The 21,369-nt window shown below is 60.0% G+C and overlaps 1 protein-coding gene across 1 annotated transcript in view; it reads right to left on the bottom strand.

The window, feature by feature from the left end:
* Window positions 1-20,577, bottom strand: part of ACTR3 (actin related protein 3) — a 48,020-nt gene extending 27,443 nt beyond the window's left edge. The window contains exons 1-7 of the mRNA XM_069732549.1: window positions 20,440-20,577; window positions 11,876-11,931; window positions 10,830-10,954; window positions 10,605-10,715; window positions 10,393-10,488; window positions 10,206-10,313; window positions 9,628-9,771 (exon numbers count right to left, since the gene is read on the bottom strand). Of these exons, the coding sequence (XP_069588650.1) occupies window positions 9,628-9,771; window positions 10,206-10,313; window positions 10,393-10,488; window positions 10,605-10,715; window positions 10,830-10,954; window positions 11,876-11,931; window positions 20,440-20,483 (684 nt within the window). The 5' untranslated portion in view covers window positions 20,484-20,577. The remainder of the gene's footprint in view (window positions 1-9,627; window positions 9,772-10,205; window positions 10,314-10,392; window positions 10,489-10,604; window positions 10,716-10,829; window positions 10,955-11,875; window positions 11,932-20,439) is intronic.
* Window positions 20,578-21,369: the final 792 nt, after the last annotated feature.

Genomic DNA, 21,369 nt, shown 5'->3' with positions numbered 1-21,369 from the left:
TGTTGCAGAAATTTCAGGCTAATAAACCTGATCGTTGTCCGGCCGAGAAACTGTTCGTCCCTGATAGGTGGACTAGTAAAGTTATCTCTGAACTTCATTGTTCGGTGCTGGCCGGTCATCCAGGAATCTTTGGTACCAGGGAGTTGGTTGCTAGATCCTTCTGGTGGCCATCTCTGTCGCGGGATGTGCGTGCTTTTGTGCAGTCCTGTGGAATTTGTGCTAGGGCTAAGCCCTGCTGTTCACGTGCCAGTGGGTTGCTTTTGCCCTTGCCGGTCCCGAAGAGGCCTTGGACACATATTTCGATGGATTTCATTTCTGACCTTCCCGTTTCTCAAAAAATGTCGGTCATTTGGGTGGTCTGTGATCGCTTTTCTAAAATGGTCCATCTGGTGCCCTTGGTTAAATTGCCTTCCTCCTCTGATTTGGTGCCTTTGTTCTTCCAGCATGTGGTTCGTTTACATGGCATTCCTGAGAATATTGTTTCTGACAGAGGTTCCCAGTTTGTCTCGAGGTTCTGGCGAGCCTTTTGTGGTAGGATGGGCATTGACCTATCTTTCTCCTCGGCCTTCCATCCTCAGACTAATGGCCAGACCGAACGAACCAATCAGACCTTGGAAACATATCTGAGATGTTTTGTTTCCGCTGACCAGGATGATTGGGTGTCATTTTTGCCGTTGGCTGAGTTCGCCCTTAATAATCGGGCCAGCTCGGCTACCTTGGTCTCTCCATTTTTCTGCAATTCTGGGTTCCATCCTCGTTTCTCTTCAGGACAGGTTGAGTCTTCGGACTGTCCTGGTGTGGATTCTGTGGTGGACAGGTTGCAGCAGATCTGGACTCAGGTAGTGGACAATTTGACCTTGTCCCAGGAGAAGGCTCAGCTTTTCGCTAATCGCAGACGCCGTGTGGGACCCCGACTTCGTGTTGGGGATCTGGTTTGGTTATCTTCTCGTCATATTCCTATGAAGGTTTCCTCTCCTAAATTTAAACCTCGTTTTATTGGTCCGTATAGGATTTCTGAGATTCTCAATCCGGTGTCTTTTCGTCTGATCCTCCCAGACTCCTTTTCCATACATAATGTATTCCATAGGTCGTTGTTGAGGAGATACGTGGCACCTATGGTTCCATCTGTGGAGCCTCCTGCCCTTGTTTTGGTGGAGGGGGAATTGGAGTATATTGTGGAGAAGATTTTGGATTCTCGTGTCTCTAGACGGAAACTCCAGTATCTGGTCAAATGGAAGGGTTATGCTCAGGAAGATAATTCCTGGGTTTTTGCCTCTGATGTCCATGCCCCAGATCTTGTTCGTGCCTTTCATGTGGCTCATCCTGGTCGGCCTGGGGGTTCTGGTGAGGGTTCGGTGACCCCTCCTCAAGGGGGGGGTACTGTTGTGAATTCTGTGGCTGAATTCACTTCTGTGGTCACAAGTGGTATTGCAGTCTCTGGGCTTCCTCCCTCAGGTGTTTTGGTGAGCTCGTTGGCTGCCTTGCTATTTAGCTCCACCTGAGTCTGTCTTCCTTGCTCCTTGTCAATGTTCCAGTGTTGGATCTGAGCTACTGCATCTTTCCTTGGGCCTGCTGCTCTGCTAGATAAGTGCTTCTAGTTTGTTTTCTGTTTTTTTCTGTCCAGCTTGCTATTATCTTTTGCTGGAAGCTCTGAGAAGCAAAGGGGTGCACCGCCGTGCTGTTAGTTCGGCACGGTGGGTCTTTTTGCCCCTTTGCGTGGTTTTCGTTTTAGGGTTTTTTGTAGACTGCATAGTTCTCTTTGCTATCCTCGCTCTGTCTAGAATATTGGGCCTCACTTTGCTGAATCTATTTCATTCCTACGTTTGTCTTTTCATCTTGCTAACAGTCATTATATGTGGGGGGCTGCCTATTCCTTTGGGGTATTTCTCTGAGGTAAGTCAGGCTTGTATTTCTATCTTCAGGCTAGTCAGCTCCTCAGGCAGTGCCGAGTTGCATAGGTAGTGATAGGCGCAATCCACTGCTGCTTATAGTTGTGTGAGGATAGATCAGGTACTGCAGTCTACAGAGATTCCACGTCTCAGAGCTCGTCCTATTGTTTTTGGTTATTGCCAGATCTCTGTATGTGCGCTGATTACTGCACGCTGTGTTGCCTGATTGCCAGCCATAACACACTCCCCCTGTCTTAAGCCTCTGCGACTCAGGAAGTCTGCTTGAGTGTTTTCTATGCCCCTGATGTGTAGTGCCGACAGAGATAACAGGTGTTGTTCCGCCAGTTGGAAGAGGAGTTTTGACGCATTCATGAGGCCTTTGGACCTCGTTCCCCCCTGATGATTGACATACGCCACTACTGCTCGATTGTCTGTTAGGATTCGAGTATGGCGACCCTGGAGTAAAGGGAGAAAATGTCTTAGGGCTTTCTCCACTGCCCATAGCTCTTTTTCGTTTGATCCATAGTTTTTTTCTCGTATGGACCAGGTACCTTGTACAGAGTGAGATCTCAGATGAGCTCCCCAACCTGTACCGCTTGCGTCGGTCGTGATGATGTCTATGACCGGATTTTTCCACCGGACCCCCTTTGTCAGGTGGTGTTCTACAGTCCACCAAGCTAGGGAATCCCTTACGCTCAGGGAGAGACATAGATTTCCTTCTAAATGCCCTCTTAACAGTCTTTGAGCTGAGAGAACTTTCCACTGTAGAGGTCTTAGGTGGAATTTTGCCCATTCTACTGTCGGTATACACGATGTTAACGAGCCTAGAAGGGACATCGCTTTTCTGAGAGTCATTGCGGGTTGACGTATTGCTGTACTGGTCAGGTTTATTATCTTGTCCACTTTGCTTTGTGGAAGGAGGCAGAGCTGACGCTCGGAGTCCAGTATTAACCCCAGGAAGGACTGTATTTTTACTGGCACTAGTCTGGATTTGGGAATGTTTATTATCCAACCCAGCTCCATTAGAGTTGATGTTACCACTGATATTTGATGAGTGCAGTGGGACTCTGACCTCCCTATTACCAGGAAATCGTCCAGATATGGGACAATTACTACATCCCGGGACCGGAGGTATGACATCACTTCCACCATCACTTTGGTGAAAACTCTGGGGGCTGTAGACAGGCCGAATGGAAGAGCTGTATATTGAAAATGCTTTATCTGATTTTGAAGATAGAGAGCTACTCTCAAGTATTTCCGATATTCCTGATGTATTGGTATATGGTAGTAAGCATCCTTTAAGTCTATTACTGCCATGAAGCAGTGTTGGAAGAGAAGTTTTATGGTCGTGTTTATAGACTCCATCTTGAAAGTGTAGTTCTCTATGGATTGGTTGAGCTTCCTTAGATTTATAATAGTTCTCCAAGAACCATCCGGTTTTTGGATCAAGAAGAGGGGGGAGTAAAACCCCTCTCCTTCCTCCTGAACCGGGACTTCCTGAAGAACCTTTTTGTGGACAAGTCCCAAGATCTCGGTTTCTAGGGCAGATTGTTCCTGCTGAGACTTCCGTCGGGGAGTTATTATGAAGTTTCGTCTGGGAGGACAGACGAATTGTATTTTTAGGCCGTCTCTGATGATGTTCGTGACCCAGATACTGGGGGAGATATTTACCCAGGCCGGAAAGAAGAGGGAGAGTCTTCCTCCCACTTCTGGCGTAATGTCATTGGGGGGATTTTTTTGCCGATGTGGAGGGCCCTTCAAACATATAGCCCGATCCTCTTTTATCTCTAAAGTCCCAATTTTTTCTCTCCCCTGGGGGGCGACCTCTATTATATCTTCTCCTCCGAAAAAAAGGTTTTTTAGGATCTTTAGGGATGTTGGGAAAACCTTTCTTCTTATCTCCTGCATGTTCCAGGATGTCTTCAAGTTATTTCCCGAAGAGAAGTTGGCCGTCACATGGAATAGAACACAGTTTGTGTTTAGATGGCAAATCCCCCGGGCAACCTTTGAGCCAGAGGGCTCTTCTTGCCGCGTTGGACAAACCCGCGGCTCTAGCTGTTAGTCTTGCGGAATCCGCAGAAGAGTCTGCCAAAAAAGCTGCTGCTCCTTGTAGCAAAGAAATATTTGCAAGGATGTCAGTTCTGGGTACTTTGTTTTTCAGCTGATCTTCCACCTGATGTAGCCAGACCATTAGGGCACGGGCCGTACATGTTCCCGCAATCGCCGGCTTAAGGCCCCCCGCTGAGGCTTCCCAGATGTGTCTCAGGAAACTATCTGCTTTTTTATCAAGCGGGTCTTTGAGAACACCAGAGTCCTCTAACGGAAGGGATGATCTTTTTAAACATTTGGCTACTGCCCCGTCAATCTTAGGGATTTTCTCCCAGGACTCAGAGTCTTTATCCTCAAAAGGATATCTCCTTTTGGATGAAGAGGGCAAGGAACCCATTTTTTCGGGCTTTTTCCACTCTGTCAATTAATGCTTTTATTTTTGCATTAACTGGAAACGTGCGTTTCCTTTTTTCTTCTAGGCCACCAAACATGACATCTTCTAGTGACCTAGGTGTCTTCTCCTCTTTAAGCCCCATTGCAGATCTAACTGCTTTGACCAGTTTATCTTCGTCCTCAGTTGGGAAACATGGACGACCTCCTGAATCACTGTCCGAGGAGGAATCTGAAGACTGGACAGAGGCCGAGGAGGTAGAGGGAGACCGGGATGTTTTATGACTCCCCTGTCTCTGAGAGGCATCTGAGTCTGTGGACGCCTTACGGCTTCTCCTTCTTGGTTCGCTAAGGGCCAATTTTAAGGAGTCTTATTTCAGCCTGTATTATGGCTTTTAGGCTAGTGGCAAAATTAGGGGTCTCTTCTTGTATGGTTTTACTAATGCAGTCAGCACAGAGATCCTTCTGCCACTGAACTGCAAGCGGGTTTCTACAAAGGGCACACTCTCGGTTCTTTGTTTTACCAACCGCTTTCCTGGACCCCTAGTGATCAAAACAGACAAAAATGGACCCTGTTACCATAAGGGTGACATTCACGTAGATCACTCACCACTACCGACAATCAAGGGTACCGATTTTGGAGGCTGGACAGATGCACGTGAAGCGTCCCTCCTGGACGTCGACGAATCCTGCCGGACAGAACGACTGCTGTTCCTACCACTTGAGCGGCTGCTCTTGGTATGCTGGTGGCTCGGCAAGGCATCTGGTGAGAGCTCCATTTGCTGCTGCTGCTGCTGTGAAGGCGGCTGCTGCTGCTGCTGCTCCTGTTGTCCTACTTCCATGGTGAAGTTTATGGACATAAGCGCGTCTTCTGTGGTCTAACCCCCTTTTATGGGGGGACCACTGCACTCCCCGCCTCCTTCGGTGCCCAAATTAACCCCCTCCCACTCTCTGCCGTGCCGCCGGAGTTCCCTTTCACCGGCCGGCGTTCTCATCATGGGCGCCGCCATCTTGGATCCGGCGCCCGCCCCCGACGTCACGCGGGCACGCCCATTCCCAGCGTGCCTTGCGCGTGACGTCAGACGAGCGACCCGGAAGCGGCCACCGCACCTGGACGCCGGCAGAGAGGGGAGGGCGGCGTGGCAGCCATGGAAGGGAACTCAGCCCTCTGACCATGCTGCTCAACGCCCGCTCGGACGCAGAGACCCGGGGGACCTGCGGACGGCGCTTCCAGACTCCCGAACCCGACGCACAGGCGCTGCCTGATTCTTCCACGCCGGGACGGGACCTGGGTAAGTGAACCGCCGTGTTCAGTAAGAGGGTCCCTGTCAGGACAGGAAACCCAACTGAAGCGAGGGAGAGGTACCGCCCTTTTATTTTCAGTAGGGTTTCCTGTCCTGGCTGGGCGGATCCCCTCAATCAGGTGTGCCGTCATGGGGGAAGGGAAAATTATCTTGATATGGAATGACAAAGACATTTTCCCCTGGCGATAAGCCATTACTTCCACAAACACCTTTGTGAAGACCCTAGGGGCCACCGCCAGCCCTAACGGGAGGGCACTAAATTAAAAGTGCCTAACCACCCCGTCCGCGGCAACTCTAAGGTATCTCTTATGTGCCATGTGTATGGGCAAATAATATGCATCCTTCAAATTCAGGACTGCCATGAAACAACCGGGAAAAAAAGCAATTTTATTGCTGATTTAATGCATTCCATTTTGAAGGACTGCACCTTCAGGAACTTGCTTAGAGCCATCAGATTAGTTCTAATAAGCCTATGTGCACACGTTGCAGATTTGACTGTGGAATTTTCTGCGGCAGAAAACGCAGGTCAGAATCTGAGCCTTTTTTTGGTCTGTGCACACGTTGCAGATTTTTGTGCAGATTTCCTCCTTTTTTTTGCCCCTGCAGATTTCTATTATGGAATGGGTGCAGAAACGCAGCAGATCTGCACAAAGAATGGACATGGTCTTTTTTTGAATCTGCTGCGTTTTCCGTGCAGATTTTTCTGCACCATTAGCACAGCATTTTTTTTATGCCATTGATTTACATTGTACTGTAAGTCACTTGCAGATCTGCAGCGTTTCTGCGCGGAAAAAAAAGCTGCAGATCTGCAACGTGTGCACATACCCTTAAGGAGCTGTCTGGTTTTGTTATCACAAAGCCGGGAGTAGACTTGGATTTCCAGGTGGACGGCTTTCTGAACTAAGTCCTGGACTTCTGTCTCCAGTGCTGAACTAAGCCTTCCCACCAACCTGGGCTCCAAGTCATTGACCCAATATTCTGTCCTCCTGGGTGGAGGTACCAAATATGGTGCCTCTACCCTTCCTTCTGTGATCCTCCCATTTGTCAGCTCCCTGAAAGGCTTCCTTCGACAAACTTCCCTGTTCGGAAGGATTGTCTGTAGTTAGGCATAGAGAGACTGGGGAACCCCTTCTTAGTGTCTCCCGCCTTCACCAGGATCTTGTCCAGGTCAGGGCCAATGAGATACCCCCCCTCACAAGGGATGGATCGGAGCCTAGAACTTTCCTTAATGTCCCCAGCCAGCATTTCAGTCATAAGGCCCTACGGGTTGCGTTGGAAAGGACGGACGACCTTGCACCCAACCTTACAGAGTCCACTGAGGCATCCTATAGGAAGGCCACTGCCCCCACTTCATGAGCAGAATGGTGGCTAAGACGTCATCTCTTGCCTCCCTGTGGGATTCCAGTCTATCCAGTTAGATCATTTACGACTTGGCCGTACACGGCGCTGCAACTGCCGGATCAGGGCACCAGCTGACGTCTCCCAAGTCCCAGTAACAATGGTGTCCACGTTCCTATCAAGGAGAATCTCTCAATACCCCATATCAAAGGGCAGAGAAGCTTTTTTTTGGAAGCCTTAGTTATTGCAACATCCAATTTAGGGGCTTAGTTCCATAGTGACAAACAGCTAGTCAGAGTATTTTCTCTTGAAAGAAGGGTCTGCAGAGCTCCTGCTTTCTGGCCTTTTCTATTATCTTTGCAGTAAAGCCCTGATTTTCTCAACGGAAGGCTCTTTGTTTCCTCTGATCTAGACCTCGGAACATTATATCCTGCACGGACCTCTCCGGCCTACTGTTCAGAATGCCCATAGCGGATCTGACCGATTTTGTTGCCTATCCACTTTTAAGGGGAAAAAAAAGGCGGCCTGAACCTCTGACCATGAGGCCTGTGAGATGGAACCACCCAAGTCATCCCCGTCGTTTAATTTAGAGGAAGTGTCAGGTAGGCCTCCCTAACTCCCGCTCTATGACGGATCTTAAGTGGGTGTTAAAGCTCGGGGTCTCTTCTGTCACTATCAGCTTTATACAGGATTGACAGTGCCTCTACTGACCAGACTCGGCCACTAAGGTCTCACCCATCGCACATTTCTTGTGCTTGGCTTTCGCCACACACTTCTTTCACTGGCAACAAATGACGAGAGAAGGGGAACATTATTACCAAGTGAACTTTCACGAAGACCACTTACCACCTTGCTGCAATCAAATGGTACTGGTTTAAAGGACGGGTCTCAGCCGGGAGATCAAACCTAGAGGCTGCCAATACGTCCACTTTGCTGGACCTTTGCTGACTGGATCTGCTCTCTCTTGCCAACCTCCATCGTTCTGTGGTTCAGCTGCCCCCACTACTGACACGGGGAGGACGAGGCGCCACTTGCTGTTGGGACTTCAGATGCTGCTCCAAATGTGTCTCCGTAATGCTAGGAAGCCCTGAGCAGAGGTGCCAGCTGGCCTTTCTACTGGCTCCTGTTCTCCTTGGTACCGGCGTCATTTCTGGGTTGTGTGACTGCTGCCCCAGACAAGCCTCCTGACAGTGGCATTTTCATACACCCCACTGTGTCAGGGAGTGCACCCTCACACCTTCCAATGTGTATCCAGTGCGGTCACCCTCTGCGTGCGTCACCTGCCGAGTCATTGGGCGCATTTTTGCCGAGTCATCGGCCGCGCCACTTGTTAGTCACGCAGGTGAGTAGCACTTCTGTGTCGGGCACGCTACACCAGGCTGCGGGGAGGGTATTAGGACACGGCACGCACAATGCATACGCTCGCTGCCCCTGAGCCACGCCAGAGCCATCCATCACCAGTCCAGGGATGCTGCTCACCTTGTGCCCGCACACGTGTGAAAGCCACCTTGGATCCACAGTGGCGCTTCCAAGAATCCTGCAGCCGGCCATGTCTGGGAAAAAAACCTTTGTCTTCTTCACAGGTACGCCTATACCAGGTTCCCGCATCACGGACAGCAAACCAACTGATGTGAGGGAGACGTGCCGCCCTTTCAGCCCGCAGGCTCCCTGCCCTTGGTGGGCAGATCCACCTCTCTCATGGTGCCGTCATGGCTGAGCGATACATTTTATAAAGATCAGTTTATTTCTAAAGTCTGTTTAAGATAAGTAAATGAGGCCTCTGACTATTCGAGGAGGCGTCTAACGTCCCCAGACTAGTTGGCCCCTTTAGAAAGTGTTTACGTGGAGACACCAACACCCCTCGAATAGTCAAAGCCCAGATTTACACATCAAACAACTTCAGAAATTCGTTACAGTGTGTGATGTAATACTGAGCCTGTTAGGCGGGGCCCTTACATATGCCGATAACTGCTGGTGGTTCTGGGGCCCCAACAGGTTTCCCATTAAAAAAACAAGTTCAAATTCTTCCCATTTTGCCCCATTCAAAACTTAAAAAATAAATAAAATACATATTGAGGCTATGTGCACACGTCAGGATGTCTTGCAGAAATTTCCTGAACAAAACTGGACATTTTCTGCAAGAAATCTGCATGCGTTTTTTGCGGATGTTCCAAATGCAATAATATAGTGGGAAATCAGCAAAAAATCCGCTAAATTAATGAACATGCTGTGTTTACCGCGATGCGTTCTCTCCGTGAAGCCCCGGCCACTGCTGCGCCTCTTCCTTCAGCTCCGCTGACAAGAGGTGCCGGGACGAGTACGACAGGGGAGGACGCAAAGCCATGCATACAACTAGGAGATCGGGGGGCACACATGGCAGGACAGGGGTGAGGGGACAGTGCATGCCCGGCTTATACTCAAGTCAATAAGCTTACCCAGTTTTCCATGGCAAAATTAGGGGCCTCGGCTTATACTCGGGTCGGCTTACACTCGAGTATATACGGTATTCTGTCCTATTTGTGGTTTGCCTCACAATAACCCAAATGTTCAGCATGTTCTGTATATGAACAGATGCAAAACGTGAAAAACGCCAAGGGGGTGAATCCTTGTACACATGGGGGAGATGAGCAGACTACAGAATGCACCGGACCCTCTACCTTTACTGCCTTGGCTGTCTCCAGGGACTGCTCCGGGGGGATCCCCACCTCGCGGTCTCGGAGGAGCTGCTGGATGAAGTAGGTGATGTCGCGGCCAGCGATGGGGATGTGCTTGATGCAGCTCCCGATGACGTAGCCTTCAGCCTGCGGGGCACAGAGAACCGTGATCAGCACAGACCCCACTGCCATCAGTGTAGAAGCAGCACTCATGGATTATAATCCAAAGGTCTCATGGATGTGCAGCCGCCAACAGACGAGGCAGGACCCTCAAGAATCATGGCGTGCTTTTCACATAGTTACAGAGAGATCAGAAAGGAGACATCCATCCCAACGGACCTGTAGTGGGGGGCACTGGACGCCTCTCAGGGGTTCACTTACCTTTTTGTAAACACCATGTTTTGCCCTTTGAGGTCACAAGTGAAAAGGTCCCTGTGGCAACAGTGTGGCCTCTTATGGTGAAGCCCCCATGTTGGACTGTCAAGTATCCTAGATACAGCCGGACAGCAGCGTCTGTCAGAAGAAGCCCCTGCCCCCCACAACCTGAAGGCAGAGGCTGACCCAGTGTGACCGGTACTCACCACGGGAATGACGTGTGTCACACCGTCACCGCTGTCGATCACGGTCCCGGTCAGTGTGCGCTCACCCACTTGTCTGGACGTCCAAGACGCAGCCAAAGCAAGAACAGCCTGAAGAGAAGACTTTGAGCTCAGGACGTGCGCTGCCACGATGACCGGTCCCCGAGCAGGGAAGGTCTGGACCACTCACCTGAACCGCTATGTACAAGCCGGGGACATTGAAAGACTCGAACATGATTTCAGCAGTGTACTCCCTGTTCTCCGGAGTGTTCAGAGGCGGCTCAGTCTACAGAGAGAAGAGTCACAGAACAAGAAGATGGCTGGGCGTCTCGAGGGGTAGAGGAGGTGCCGGCCCGTGTTCCCCAGCAGCAGGACCCTGTGATGCAGGTCAGACGCACTCACCAGGAGGAAGTAGTGATCTTCAGGCTCAGCTCGTAGGTACTTGAAGATCACTTGCTCCATGAAACGTTCCATAAGATCCCAGTCCTCCACGATGCCATGGCGGATCGGCCACTGTGAAAAGAAGTAGAAGTGACAAAAGCCGACGCTGACACTCTTCGTATGCACCTTGCAACACTCCATGGCCGGTCCTCTCTGGGAGGAGTGCCGCGCCCGCACACAGCGCACCTTTGTGGCATATGTTGGTTTATCTATGGCTTCATCACCAATGAAGAAGTCCAGGTCGTCCACGCCCTTCATCAGACGTCTCTGGGCTTGGTCTCCCACTTTGGCGGACTCCTTTATGGCGATACCTGGTAACAATGCAGGGAGCGGTCACTAGCGGCTGCCGGGGACGCAGGGAGCGGTCACTAGCGGCTGCCGGGGACGCAGGGAGCGGTCACTAGCGGCTGCCGGGGACGCAGGGAGCGGTCACTAGCGGCTGCCGGGGACGCAGGGAGCGGTCACTAGCGGCTGCCGGGGACGCAGGGAGCGGTCACTAGCGGCTGCCGGGGACGCAGGGAGCGGTCACTAGCGGCTGCCGGGGACGCAGGGAGCGGTCACTAGCGGCTGCCGGGGACGCAGGGAGCGGTCACTAGCGGCTGCCGGGGACGCAGGGAGCGATCACTAGCGGCTGCCGGGGACGCAGGGAGCGGTCACTAGCGGCTGCCGGGGACGCAGGGAGCGGTCACTAGCGGCTGCCGGGGACGCAGGGAGCGGTCACTAGCGGCTGCCGGGGACGCAGGGAGCGGTCACTAGCGGCTGCCGGGGACGCAGGGAGCGGTCACTAGCGGCTGCACAGTGGACTGATGCAAGATCATTAGCAGAGAATGGATGGAAGGTCAGAGTGCGGCCACAAGTCCGGGCGAGTGATGGGGCCCACATCAGGGACAACAATATCAGAGTCAACACCAGCCCACCAGGAGAAGACGAGAAATACATGATGAGCGGACACATCGGCTGCCGCACAAGACCTAGCAGAGCCGGAGCAGCGCACCATCAGTACAGAGCTCCGCACTGCAGGGACGGCACACAGACATCTGGCACAGGGTTTGTGGTGCTTGGCTCCTGCCATCTTCTGCCTGATGGGAGTAGTGGTTGTGACTATGCAGGAGCTCTTCATGACTATGGAGCCTCACTCCAGCACGCCCTCCATTCCATCAGTGTTAATGAATGGGGCACTGGTGGGGGCCGGGATGGACGGCGTCTGCAGCCCTGGACGTGGCCACACTCACATGATGGGATGATGAACTGGGGCTCAGTGTTCCCGGCGTATCCGAGCTTCGTATATCTGGAAAGTAAAGGAGAAGAGATGAGGAATGTCTGTCCTGAGGAGGATTCAAGACAAGACGTGTGCCGGAGAGAGAACCTGCCGCACTCCCCTCCCCCACACTCCAACCACAGCACAGGACGTGGGGGCCGCCGACCGTCAGCGATAATCAGGAAACAGAAGCCACAAGACCAAGCATCGAGCGCCAGAGGCCGAGCCCGTCCACCCCGGAGGAGAGAGGGGAGACCCCCGAGCACCAGAGGCCGAGCCCGTCCACCCCGGGGGAGAGAGGGGAGACCCCCGAGCACCAGAGGCCGAGCCCGTCCACCCCGGGGAGAGACCCCCGAGCACCAGAGGCCGAGCCCGTCCACCCCGGGGAAAGAGGGGAGACCCCCGAGAACTAGAGGCCGAGCCCGTCCACCCCGGGGAGAGACCCCCGAGCACCAGAGGCCGAGCCCATCCACCCCGGGGAAAGAGGGGAGACCCCCGAGAACTAGAGGCCGAGCCCGTCCACCCCGGGGAGAGACCCCCGAGCACCAGAGGCCGAGCCCGTCCACCCCAGGGGAGAGAGGGGAGACCCCCGGGCACCAGAGGCCGAGCCCGTCCACCCCGGGGGAGAGAGAAGGGAGACCCCCGAGAACTAGAGGCCGAGCCCGTCCACCCCGGGGGAGAGAGGGGAGACCCCTGAGCACCAGAGGCTGAGCCCGTCCACCCCGGAGGAGAGAGGGGAGACCCCCGAGAACTAGAGGCCGAGCCCGTCCACCCCGGGGGAGAGAGAGGGGAGACCCCCGAGAACTAGAGGCCGAGCCCATCCACCCCGGAGGAGAGAGAAGGGAGACCCCCGAGAACTAGAGGCCGAGCCCGTCCACCCCGGGGGAGAGAGGGGAGACCCCTGAGCACCAGAGGCTGAGCCCGTCCACCCCGGAGGAGAGAGGGGAGACCCCCGAGAACTAGAGGCCGAGCCCGTCCACCCCGGGGGAGAGAGAGGGGAGACCCCCGAGAACAAGAGGCCGAGCCCATCCACCCCGGAGGAGAGAGAAGGGAGACCCCCGAGAACTAGAGGCCGAGCCCGTCCACCCCGGGGAGACCCCCGAGAACTAGAGGCCGAGCCAGTCCACCCCGGGGGAGAGAGGGGAGACCCCTGAGCACCAGAGGCCGAGCCCGTCCACCCCGGAGGAGAGAGGGGAGACCCCCGAGAACTAGAGGCCGAGCCCGTCCACCCCGGGGAGACCCCCGAGCACCAGAGGCCGAGCCCGTCCACCCCGGGGGAGAGAGGGGAGACCCCCGAGCACCAGAGGCCGAGCCCGTCCACCCCGGGGGAGAGAGGGGAGACCCCCGAGCACCAGAGGCCGAGCCCGTCCACCCCGGGGGAGAGAGGGGAGACCCCCGAGCACCAGAGGCCGAGCCCGTCCACCCCGGGGGAGAGAGGGGAGACCCCCGAGCACCAGAGGCCGAGCCCGTCCACCCCGGGGGAGAGAGGGGAGACCCCCGAGCACCAGAGGCCGAGCCCGTCCACCCCGGGGGAGAGAGGGGAGACCCCCGAGCACCAGAGGCCGAGCCCGTCCACCCCGGGGGAGAGAGGGGAGACCCCCGAGCACCAGAGGCCGAGCCCGTCCACCCCGGGGGAGAGAGGGGAGACCCCCGAGCACCAGAGGCCGAGCCCGTCCACCCCGGGGGAGAGAGGGGAGACCCCCGAGCACCAGAGGCCGAGCCCGTCCACCCCGGGGGAGAGAGGGGAGACCCCCGAGCACCAGAGGCCGAGCCCGTCCACCCCGGGGGAGAGAGGGGAGACCCCCGAGCACCAGAGGCCGAGCCCGTCCACCCCGGGGGAGAGAAGGGAGACCCCCGAGCACCAGAGGCCGAGCCCGTCCACCCCGGGGGAGAGAGGGGAGACCCCCGAGCACCAGAGGCCGAGCCCGTCCACCCCGGGGGAGAGAGGGGAGACCCCCGAGCACCAGAGGCCGAGCCCGTCCACCCCGGGGGAGAGAGGGGAGACCCCCGAGCACCAGAGGCCGAGCCCGTCCACCCCGGGGGAGAGAGGGGAGACCCCCGAGCACCAGAGGCCGAGCCCGTCCACCCCGGGGGAGAGAGGGGAGACCCCCGAGCACCAGAGGCCGAGCCCGTCCACCCCGGGGGAGAGAGGGGAGACCCCCGAGCACCAGAGGCCGAGCCCGTCCACCCCGGGGGAGAGAGGGGAGACCCCCGAGCACCAGAGGCCGAGCCCGTCCACCCCGGGGGAGAGAGGGGAGACCCCCGAGCACCAGAGGCCGAGCCCGTCCACCCCGGGGGAGAGAGGGGAGACCCCCGAGCACCAGAGGCCGAGCCCGTCCACCCCGGGGGAGAGAGGGGAGACCCCCGAGCACCAGAGGCCGAGCCCGTCCACCCAGGGGGAGAGAGGAGAGACCCCTGAGAACTAGAGGCCGAGCCCGTCCACCCCGGAGGAGAGAGGGGAGACCCCCGAGCACCAGAGGCCGAGCCCGTCCACCCCGGGGGAGAGAGGGGAGACCCCCGAGCACCAGAGCCGAGCCTGTCCACCCCGGGGGAGAGAGGGGAGACCCCCGAGCACCAGAGGCCGAGCCCGTCCACCCCTAGGAGAGAGGGGAGACCCCCGAGAACTAGAGGCCGAGCCCGTGCACCCCGGGGGAGAGAGGAGACCCCCGAGCACCAGAGGCCGAGCCCGTCCACCCTGGGGGAGAGAGGGGAGACCCCCGAGCACCAGAGGCCGAGCCCGTCCACCCCGGGGGAGAAAGGGGAGACCCCCGAGCACCAGAGGCTGAGCCCGTCCACCCCGGGGGAGAGAGGGGAGACCCCCGAGCACCAGAGGCCGAGCCCGTCCACCCCGGAGGAGAGAGGGGAGACCCCCGAGCACCAGAGGCCGAGCCCGTCCACCCCGGAGGAGAGAGGGGAGACCCCCGAGAACAAGAGGCCGAGCCAGTCCACCCCGGGGGAGAGAGGAGACCCCCGAGCCCGTCCACCCCGGGGGAGAGAGGGGAGACCCCCGAGCACCAGAGGCCGAGCCCGTCCACCCCGGGGAGAGAGAGGGGAGACCCCCGAGAACTAGAGGCCGAGCCCGTCCACCCCGGGGAGAGACCCCCGAGAGCACCAGAGGCCGAGCCCGTCCACCCCGGGGAGAGAGGGAGACCCCCGAGCACCAGAGGCCGAGCCCGTCCACCCCGGGGGAGAGAGGGGAGACCGCCGAGCCCGTCCACCCCGGGGGAGAGAGAGGAGACCCCCGAGCACCAGAGGCCGAGCCCGTCCACCCCGGGGGAGAGAGAGGAGACCCCCGAGAACTAGAGGCCGAGCCCGTCCACCCCGGGGGAGAGAGAGGAGACCCCCAAGCACCAGAGGCCGAGCCCGTCCACCCCGGGGAGAGAGGGAGACCCCCGAGCACCAGAGGCCGAGCCCGTCCACCCCGGGGGAGAGAGGGGAGACCGCCGAGCCCGTCCACCCCGGGGGAGAGAGAGGAGACCCCCGAGCACCAGAGGCTGAGCCCGTCCACCCCGGGGGAGAGAGAGGAGACCCCCGAGAACTAGAGGCCGAGCCCGTCCACCCCGGAGGAGAGAGAGGAGACCCCCAAGCACCAGAGGCCGAGCCCGTCCACCCCGGGGAGAGAGGGGAGACCCCCGAGCACCAGAGGCCGAGCCCGTCCACCCCGGGGAGAGAGGGAGACCCCCGAGAACTAGAGGCCGAGCCCGTCCACCCCGGGGAGAGAGGGGAGACCCCCGAGCACCAGAGGCCGAGCCCGTCCACCCCGGGGGAGAGGGGAGACCCCCGAGCACCAGAGGCCGAGCCCGTCCACCCCGGGGAGAGAGGAGAGACCCCCGAGCACCAGAGGCCGAGCCCGTCCACCCCGGGGGAGAGAGAGGAGACCCCCGAGCACCAGAGGCCGAGCCAGTCCACCCCGGGGGAGAGAGGGGAGACCCCCGAGAACTAGAGGCCGAGCCCGTCCACCCCGGAGGAAAGAGGGGAGACCCCCGAGCACCAGAGGCCGAGCCCGTCCACCCCGGGAAGAGAGGGAGACCCCCGAGAACTAGAGGCCGAGCCCGTCCACCCCGGGGGAGAGAGAGGAGACCCCCCGAGCACCAGAGGCCGAGCCCGTCCACCCCGGAGGAGAGAGGGGAGACCCCCGAGAACTAGAGGCCGAGCCCGTCCACCCCGGAGGAGAGAGGGGAGACCCCCGAGCACCAAAGGCCGAGCCCGTCCACCCCGGGGGAGAGAGGGGAGACCCCCGAGAACTAGAGGCCGAGCCCGTCCACCCCGGAGGAGAGAGGGGAGACCCCCGAGCACCAGAGGCCGAGCCCGTCCACCCCGGGGAGAGGGAGACCCCCGAGAACTAGAGGCCGAGCCCGTCCACCCCGGGGGAGAGAGAGGAGACCCCCGAGCACCAGAGGCCGAGCCCGTCCACCCCGGAGGAAAGAGGGGAGACCCCCGAGCACCAGAGGCCGAGCCCGTCCACCCCGGGGGAGAGAGGGGAGACCCCCGAGCACCAGAGGCCGAGCCCGTCCACCCCGGGGGAGAGAGGAGACCCCCGAGCCCGTCCACCCCGGGGGAGAGAGGGGAGACCCCCGAGCACCAGAGGCCGAGCCCGTCCACCCCGGGGAGAGAGAGGGGAGACCCCCGAGCACCAGAGGCCGAGCCCGTCCACCCCGGGGGAGAGAGGGGAGACCCCCGAGCACCAGAGGCCGAGCCCGTCCACCCCGGGGAGAGACCCCCGAGCACCAGAAGCCGAGCCAGTCCACCCCGGGGGAGAGAGGGGAGACCCCCGAGAACTAGAGGCCGAGCCCGTCCACCCCGGAGGAAAGAGGGGAGACCCCCGAGCACCAGAGGCCGAGCCCGTCCACCCCGGGGAGAGAGGGAGACCCCCGAGAACTAGAGGCCGAGCCCGTCCACCCCGGGGAGAGAGGGGAGACCCCCGAGAACTAGAGGCCGAGCCCATCCACCCCAGGGGGAGAGAGGAGAGACCCCCGAGAACTAGAGGCCGAGCCCGTCCACCCCGGGGGAGAGAGGGGAGACCCCCGAGCACCAGAGGCCGAGCCCGTCCACCCCGGGGGAGAGAGGGGAGACCCCCGAGCACCAGAGGCCGAGCCCGTCCACCCCGGGGAGAGAGGGGAGACCCCCGAGAACCAGAGGCCGAGCCCGTCCACCCCGGGGGAGAGAGGGGAGACCCCCGAGAACTAGAGGCCGAGCCCGTCCACCCCGGGGGAGAGAGGGGAGACCCCCGAGAACTAGAGGCCGAGCCTGTCCACCCCGGGGGAGAGAGGGGAGACCCCCGAGAACCAGAGGCCGAGCCCGTCCACCCCGGGGGAGAGAGGGAGACCCCCGAGAACTAGAGGCCGAGCCCGTCCACCCCGGGGGAGAGAGGGGAGACCCCCGAGAACCAGAGGCCGAGCCCGTCCACCCCGGGGGAGAGAGGGGAGACCGCCGAGCCCGTCCACCCCGGGGGAGAGAGGGGAGAGACCCCCGAGCACCAGAGGCCGAGCCCGTCCACCCCGGGGGAGAGAGGGGAGACCCCCGAGAACTAGAGGCCGAGCCCGTCCACCCCGGGGGAGAGAGGGGAGACCCCCGAGAACTAGAGGCCGAGCCCGTCCACCCCGGGGGAGAGAGAGGAGACCCCCCCCGAGCACCAGAGGCCGAGCCCGTCCACCCCGGGGGAGAGAGAGGAGACCCCCGAGAACCAGAGGCCGAGCCCGTCCACCCCGGGGGAGAGAGGGGAGACCCCCGAGAACTAGAGGCCGAGCCCGTCCACCCCGGGGGAGAGAGGGGAGACCCCCGAGAACTAGAGGCCGAGCCCGTCCACCCCGGGGGAGAGAGGGGAGACCCCCGAGAACTAGAGGCCGAGCCCGTCCACCCCGGGGGAGAGAGGGGAGACCCCCGAGAACTAGAGGCCGAGCCCGTCCACCCCGGGGAAGAGAGGGGAGACCCCCGAGAACTAGAGGCCGAGCCCGTCCACCCCGGGGGAGAGAGGGGAGACCCCCGAGAACTAGAGGCCGAGCCCGTCCACCCCGGAGGAGAGAGGGGAGACCCCCGAGAACTAGAGGCCGAGCCCGTCCACCCCGGGGGAGAGAGGGGAGACCCCCGAGCACCAGAGGCCGAGCCCGTCCACCCCGGAGGAGAGAGGGGAGACCCCCGAGAACTAGAGGCCGAGCCCGTCCACCCCGGGGGAGAGAGAGAGGAGACCCCCGAGCACCAGAGGCCGAGCCCGTCCACCCCGGGGGAGAGAGGAGAGACCCCCGAGCCCGTCTACCCCGGGGGAGAGAGGAGAGACCCCCGAGCACCAGAGGCCGAGCCCGTCCACCCCGGGGGAGAGAGGAGAGACCCCCGAGCACCAGAGGCCGAGCCCGTCCACCCCGGGGGAGAGAGGGGAGACCCCCGAGAACTAGAGGCCGAGCCCGTCCACTCCGGAGGAGAGAGGAGAGACCCCCGAGCCCGTCCACCCCGGGGGAGAGAGGAGAGACCCCCGAGAACTAGAGGCCGAGCCCGTCCACCCCGGGGAGAGAGGAGAGACCCCCGAGAACTAGAGGCCGAGCCCGTCCACCCCGGAGGAGAGAGGGGAGACCCCCGAGAACTAGAGGCCGAGCCCGTCCACCCCGGGGAGAGAGGAGAGACCTCCGAGAACTAGAGGCCGAGCCCGTCCACCCCGGGGGAGAGAGGGGAGACCCCCGAGAACTAGAGGCCGAGCCCGTCCACCCCAGAGAAGAGAGGGGAGACCCCCGAGCACCAGAGGCCGAGCCCGACCACCCCGGAGGAGAGAGGGGAGACCCCCGAGAACTAGAGGCCGAGCCCGTCCACCCCGGAGGAGAGAGGGGAGACCCCCGAGAACTAGAGGCCGAGCCCGTCCACCCCGGGGGAGAGAGGGGAGACCCCCGAGAACTAGAGGCCGAGCCCGTCCACCCCGGGGGAGAGAGGGGAGACCCCCGAGAACTAGAGGCCGAGCCCGTCCACTCCGGAGGAGAGACCCCCGAGCCCGTCCACCCCGGGGGAGAGAGGAGAGACCCCCGAGAACTAGAGGCCGAGCCCGTCCACCCCGGGGAGAGAGGAGAGACCCCCGAGAACTAGAGGCCGAGCCCGTCCACCCCGGAGGAGAGAGGGGAGACCCCCGAGAACTAGAGGCCGAGCCCGTCCACCCCGGGGAGAGAGGAGAGACCCCCGAGAACTAGAGGCCGAGCCCGTCCACCCCAGAGAAGAGAGGGGAGACCCCCGAGCACCAGAGGCCGAGCCCGTCCACCCCGGAGGAGAGAGGGGAGACCCCCGAGAACTAGAGGCCGAGCCCGTCCACCCCGGAGGAGAGAGGGGAGACCCCCGAGAACTAGAGGCCGAGCCCGTCCACCCCGGGGGAGAGAGGGGAGACCCCCGAGAACTAGAGGCCGCGCCCGTCCACCCCGGAGGAGAGAGGGGAGACCCCCGAGAACTAGAGGCCGAGCCCGTCCACCCCGGAGGAGAGAGGGGAGACCCCCGAGCACGTCCACCCCGGGGGAGAGAGGAGAGACCCCCGAGCCCGTCCACCCCGGAGGAGAGAGGGGAGACCCCCGAGCACTAGAGGCCGAGCCCGTCCACCCCGGAGGAGAGAGGGGAGACCCCCGAGAACTAGAGGCCGAGCCCGTCCACCCCGGAGGAGAGAGGGGAGACCCCCGAGCACTAGAGGCCGAGCCCGTCCACCCCGGAGGAGAGAGGGGAGACCCCCGAGCACTAGAGGCCGAGCCCGTCCACCCCGGAGGAGAGAGGGGAGACCCCCGAGAACTAGAGGCCGAGCCCGTCCACCCCGGGGGAGAGAGGGGAGACCCCCGAGCACCAGAGGCCGAGCCCGTCCACCCCGGAGGAGAGAGGGGAGACCCCCGAGAACTAGAGGCCGAGCCCGTCCACCCCGGGGGAGAGAGAGGAGACCCCCGAGAACTAGAGGCCGAGCCCGTCCACCCCGGAGGAGAGAGGGGAGACCCCCGAGAACTAGAGGCCGAGCCCGTCCACCCCGGGGGAGAGAGGGGAGACCCCCGAGAACTAGAGGCCGAGCCCGTCCACCCCGGAGGAGAGAGGGGAGACCCCCGAGAACTAGAGGCCGAGCCCGTCCACCCCGGGGGAGAGAGGGGAGACCCCCGAGCACCAGAGGCCGAGCCCGTCCACCCCGGGGAGAGAGGGGAGACCCCCGAGAACTAGAGGCCGAGCCCGTCCACCCCGGAGGAGAGAGGGGAGACCCCCGAGAACTAGAGGCCGAGCCCGTCCACCCCGGGGAGAGAGGGGAGACCCCCGAGAACTAGAGGCCGAGCCCGTCCACCCCGGAGGAGAGAGGGGAGACCCCCGAGCACCAGAGGCCGAGCCCGTCCACCCCGGGGGAGAGAGGGGAGACCCCCGAGAACTAGAGGCCGCGCCCGTCCACCCCGGGGGAGAGAGGGGAGACCCCCGAGCCCGTCCACCCCGGAGGAGAGAGGAGAGACCCCCGAGAACTAGAGGCCGAGCCCGTCCACCCCGGAGGAGAGAGGGGAGACCCCCGTCCACCCCGGAGCCGTCCCGTGTCCGCCTCCTCTCCTCCGGCCTCACCCGGTGCCGCAGTCCACCACACAGGCCGGGAGCCGAGCAGCCATAGCACAAATCGGGAGCGGCTCCGATAAGAAATGACAGGAAGATGGCGGACGCCGGACACAACCTAAAGCCTGGGAACCACTGAAGAAGAATCAGCCAATCACATGTGATGTGCTAACACGTTCTAGCCAATCAAAATAAGACGATGATGCGACAGCCTATCAAAGAGACGCAGGTAAGTTTTCATGACCGAAAAAGTGAATCAGCAACCACATCCGACTCAAAACGAATCAGCCAATCACAGCACACGACTGAGCGAGATCAGCCAATCCCAAGAAACAAGGAAACAAGCTGTCAGTGTCAGGAGGAAGAGATGACGAGCAGCTATCACGTGATTTTCATCGTATTGGCGGAGACAGAGCGGACGGTCCAGAGGCTCCGAATCGGCGCGATCACAATCTGTACGATCTGGACCTTTGCCGTAGGGTCCGGGTATACGACGGTGCCACATAGTGATCCATACACCTCAGTGCCTCATCTGCCACATAGTGATCCATACACCTCAGTGCCTCATCTGCCACATAGTGATCCATACACCTCAGTGCTTCATCTGCCATATAGTGATCCATATACCTCAGTGCCTCATCTGCCATATAGTGATCCATACACCTCAGTGCCTCATCTGCCACATAGTGATCCATACAGCTCAGTGCCTCATCTGCCACATAGTGATCCATACACCTCAGTGCTTCATCTGCCACATAGTGATCCATACACCTCAGTGTCTCGTCTGCCACATAGTGATCCATACACCTCAGTGCCTCGTCTGCCACATAGTGATCCATACACCTCAGTACCTCATCTGTCACATAGTGATCCATACACCTCAGTGCCTCATCTGCCACATAGTGATCCATACACCTCAGTGCCTCATCTGCCACATAATGA

The sequence above is a fragment of the Ranitomeya imitator genome, chromosome 7 (assembly GCF_032444005.1).
Source record: "Ranitomeya imitator isolate aRanImi1 chromosome 7, aRanImi1.pri, whole genome shotgun sequence".
Classification (NCBI taxonomy): domain Eukaryota; kingdom Metazoa; phylum Chordata; class Amphibia; order Anura; family Dendrobatidae; genus Ranitomeya; species Ranitomeya imitator.
The sequence above is the reverse complement of the archived record's forward strand: the minus strand, read 5'-3'. Positions and strand labels throughout refer to the sequence as shown.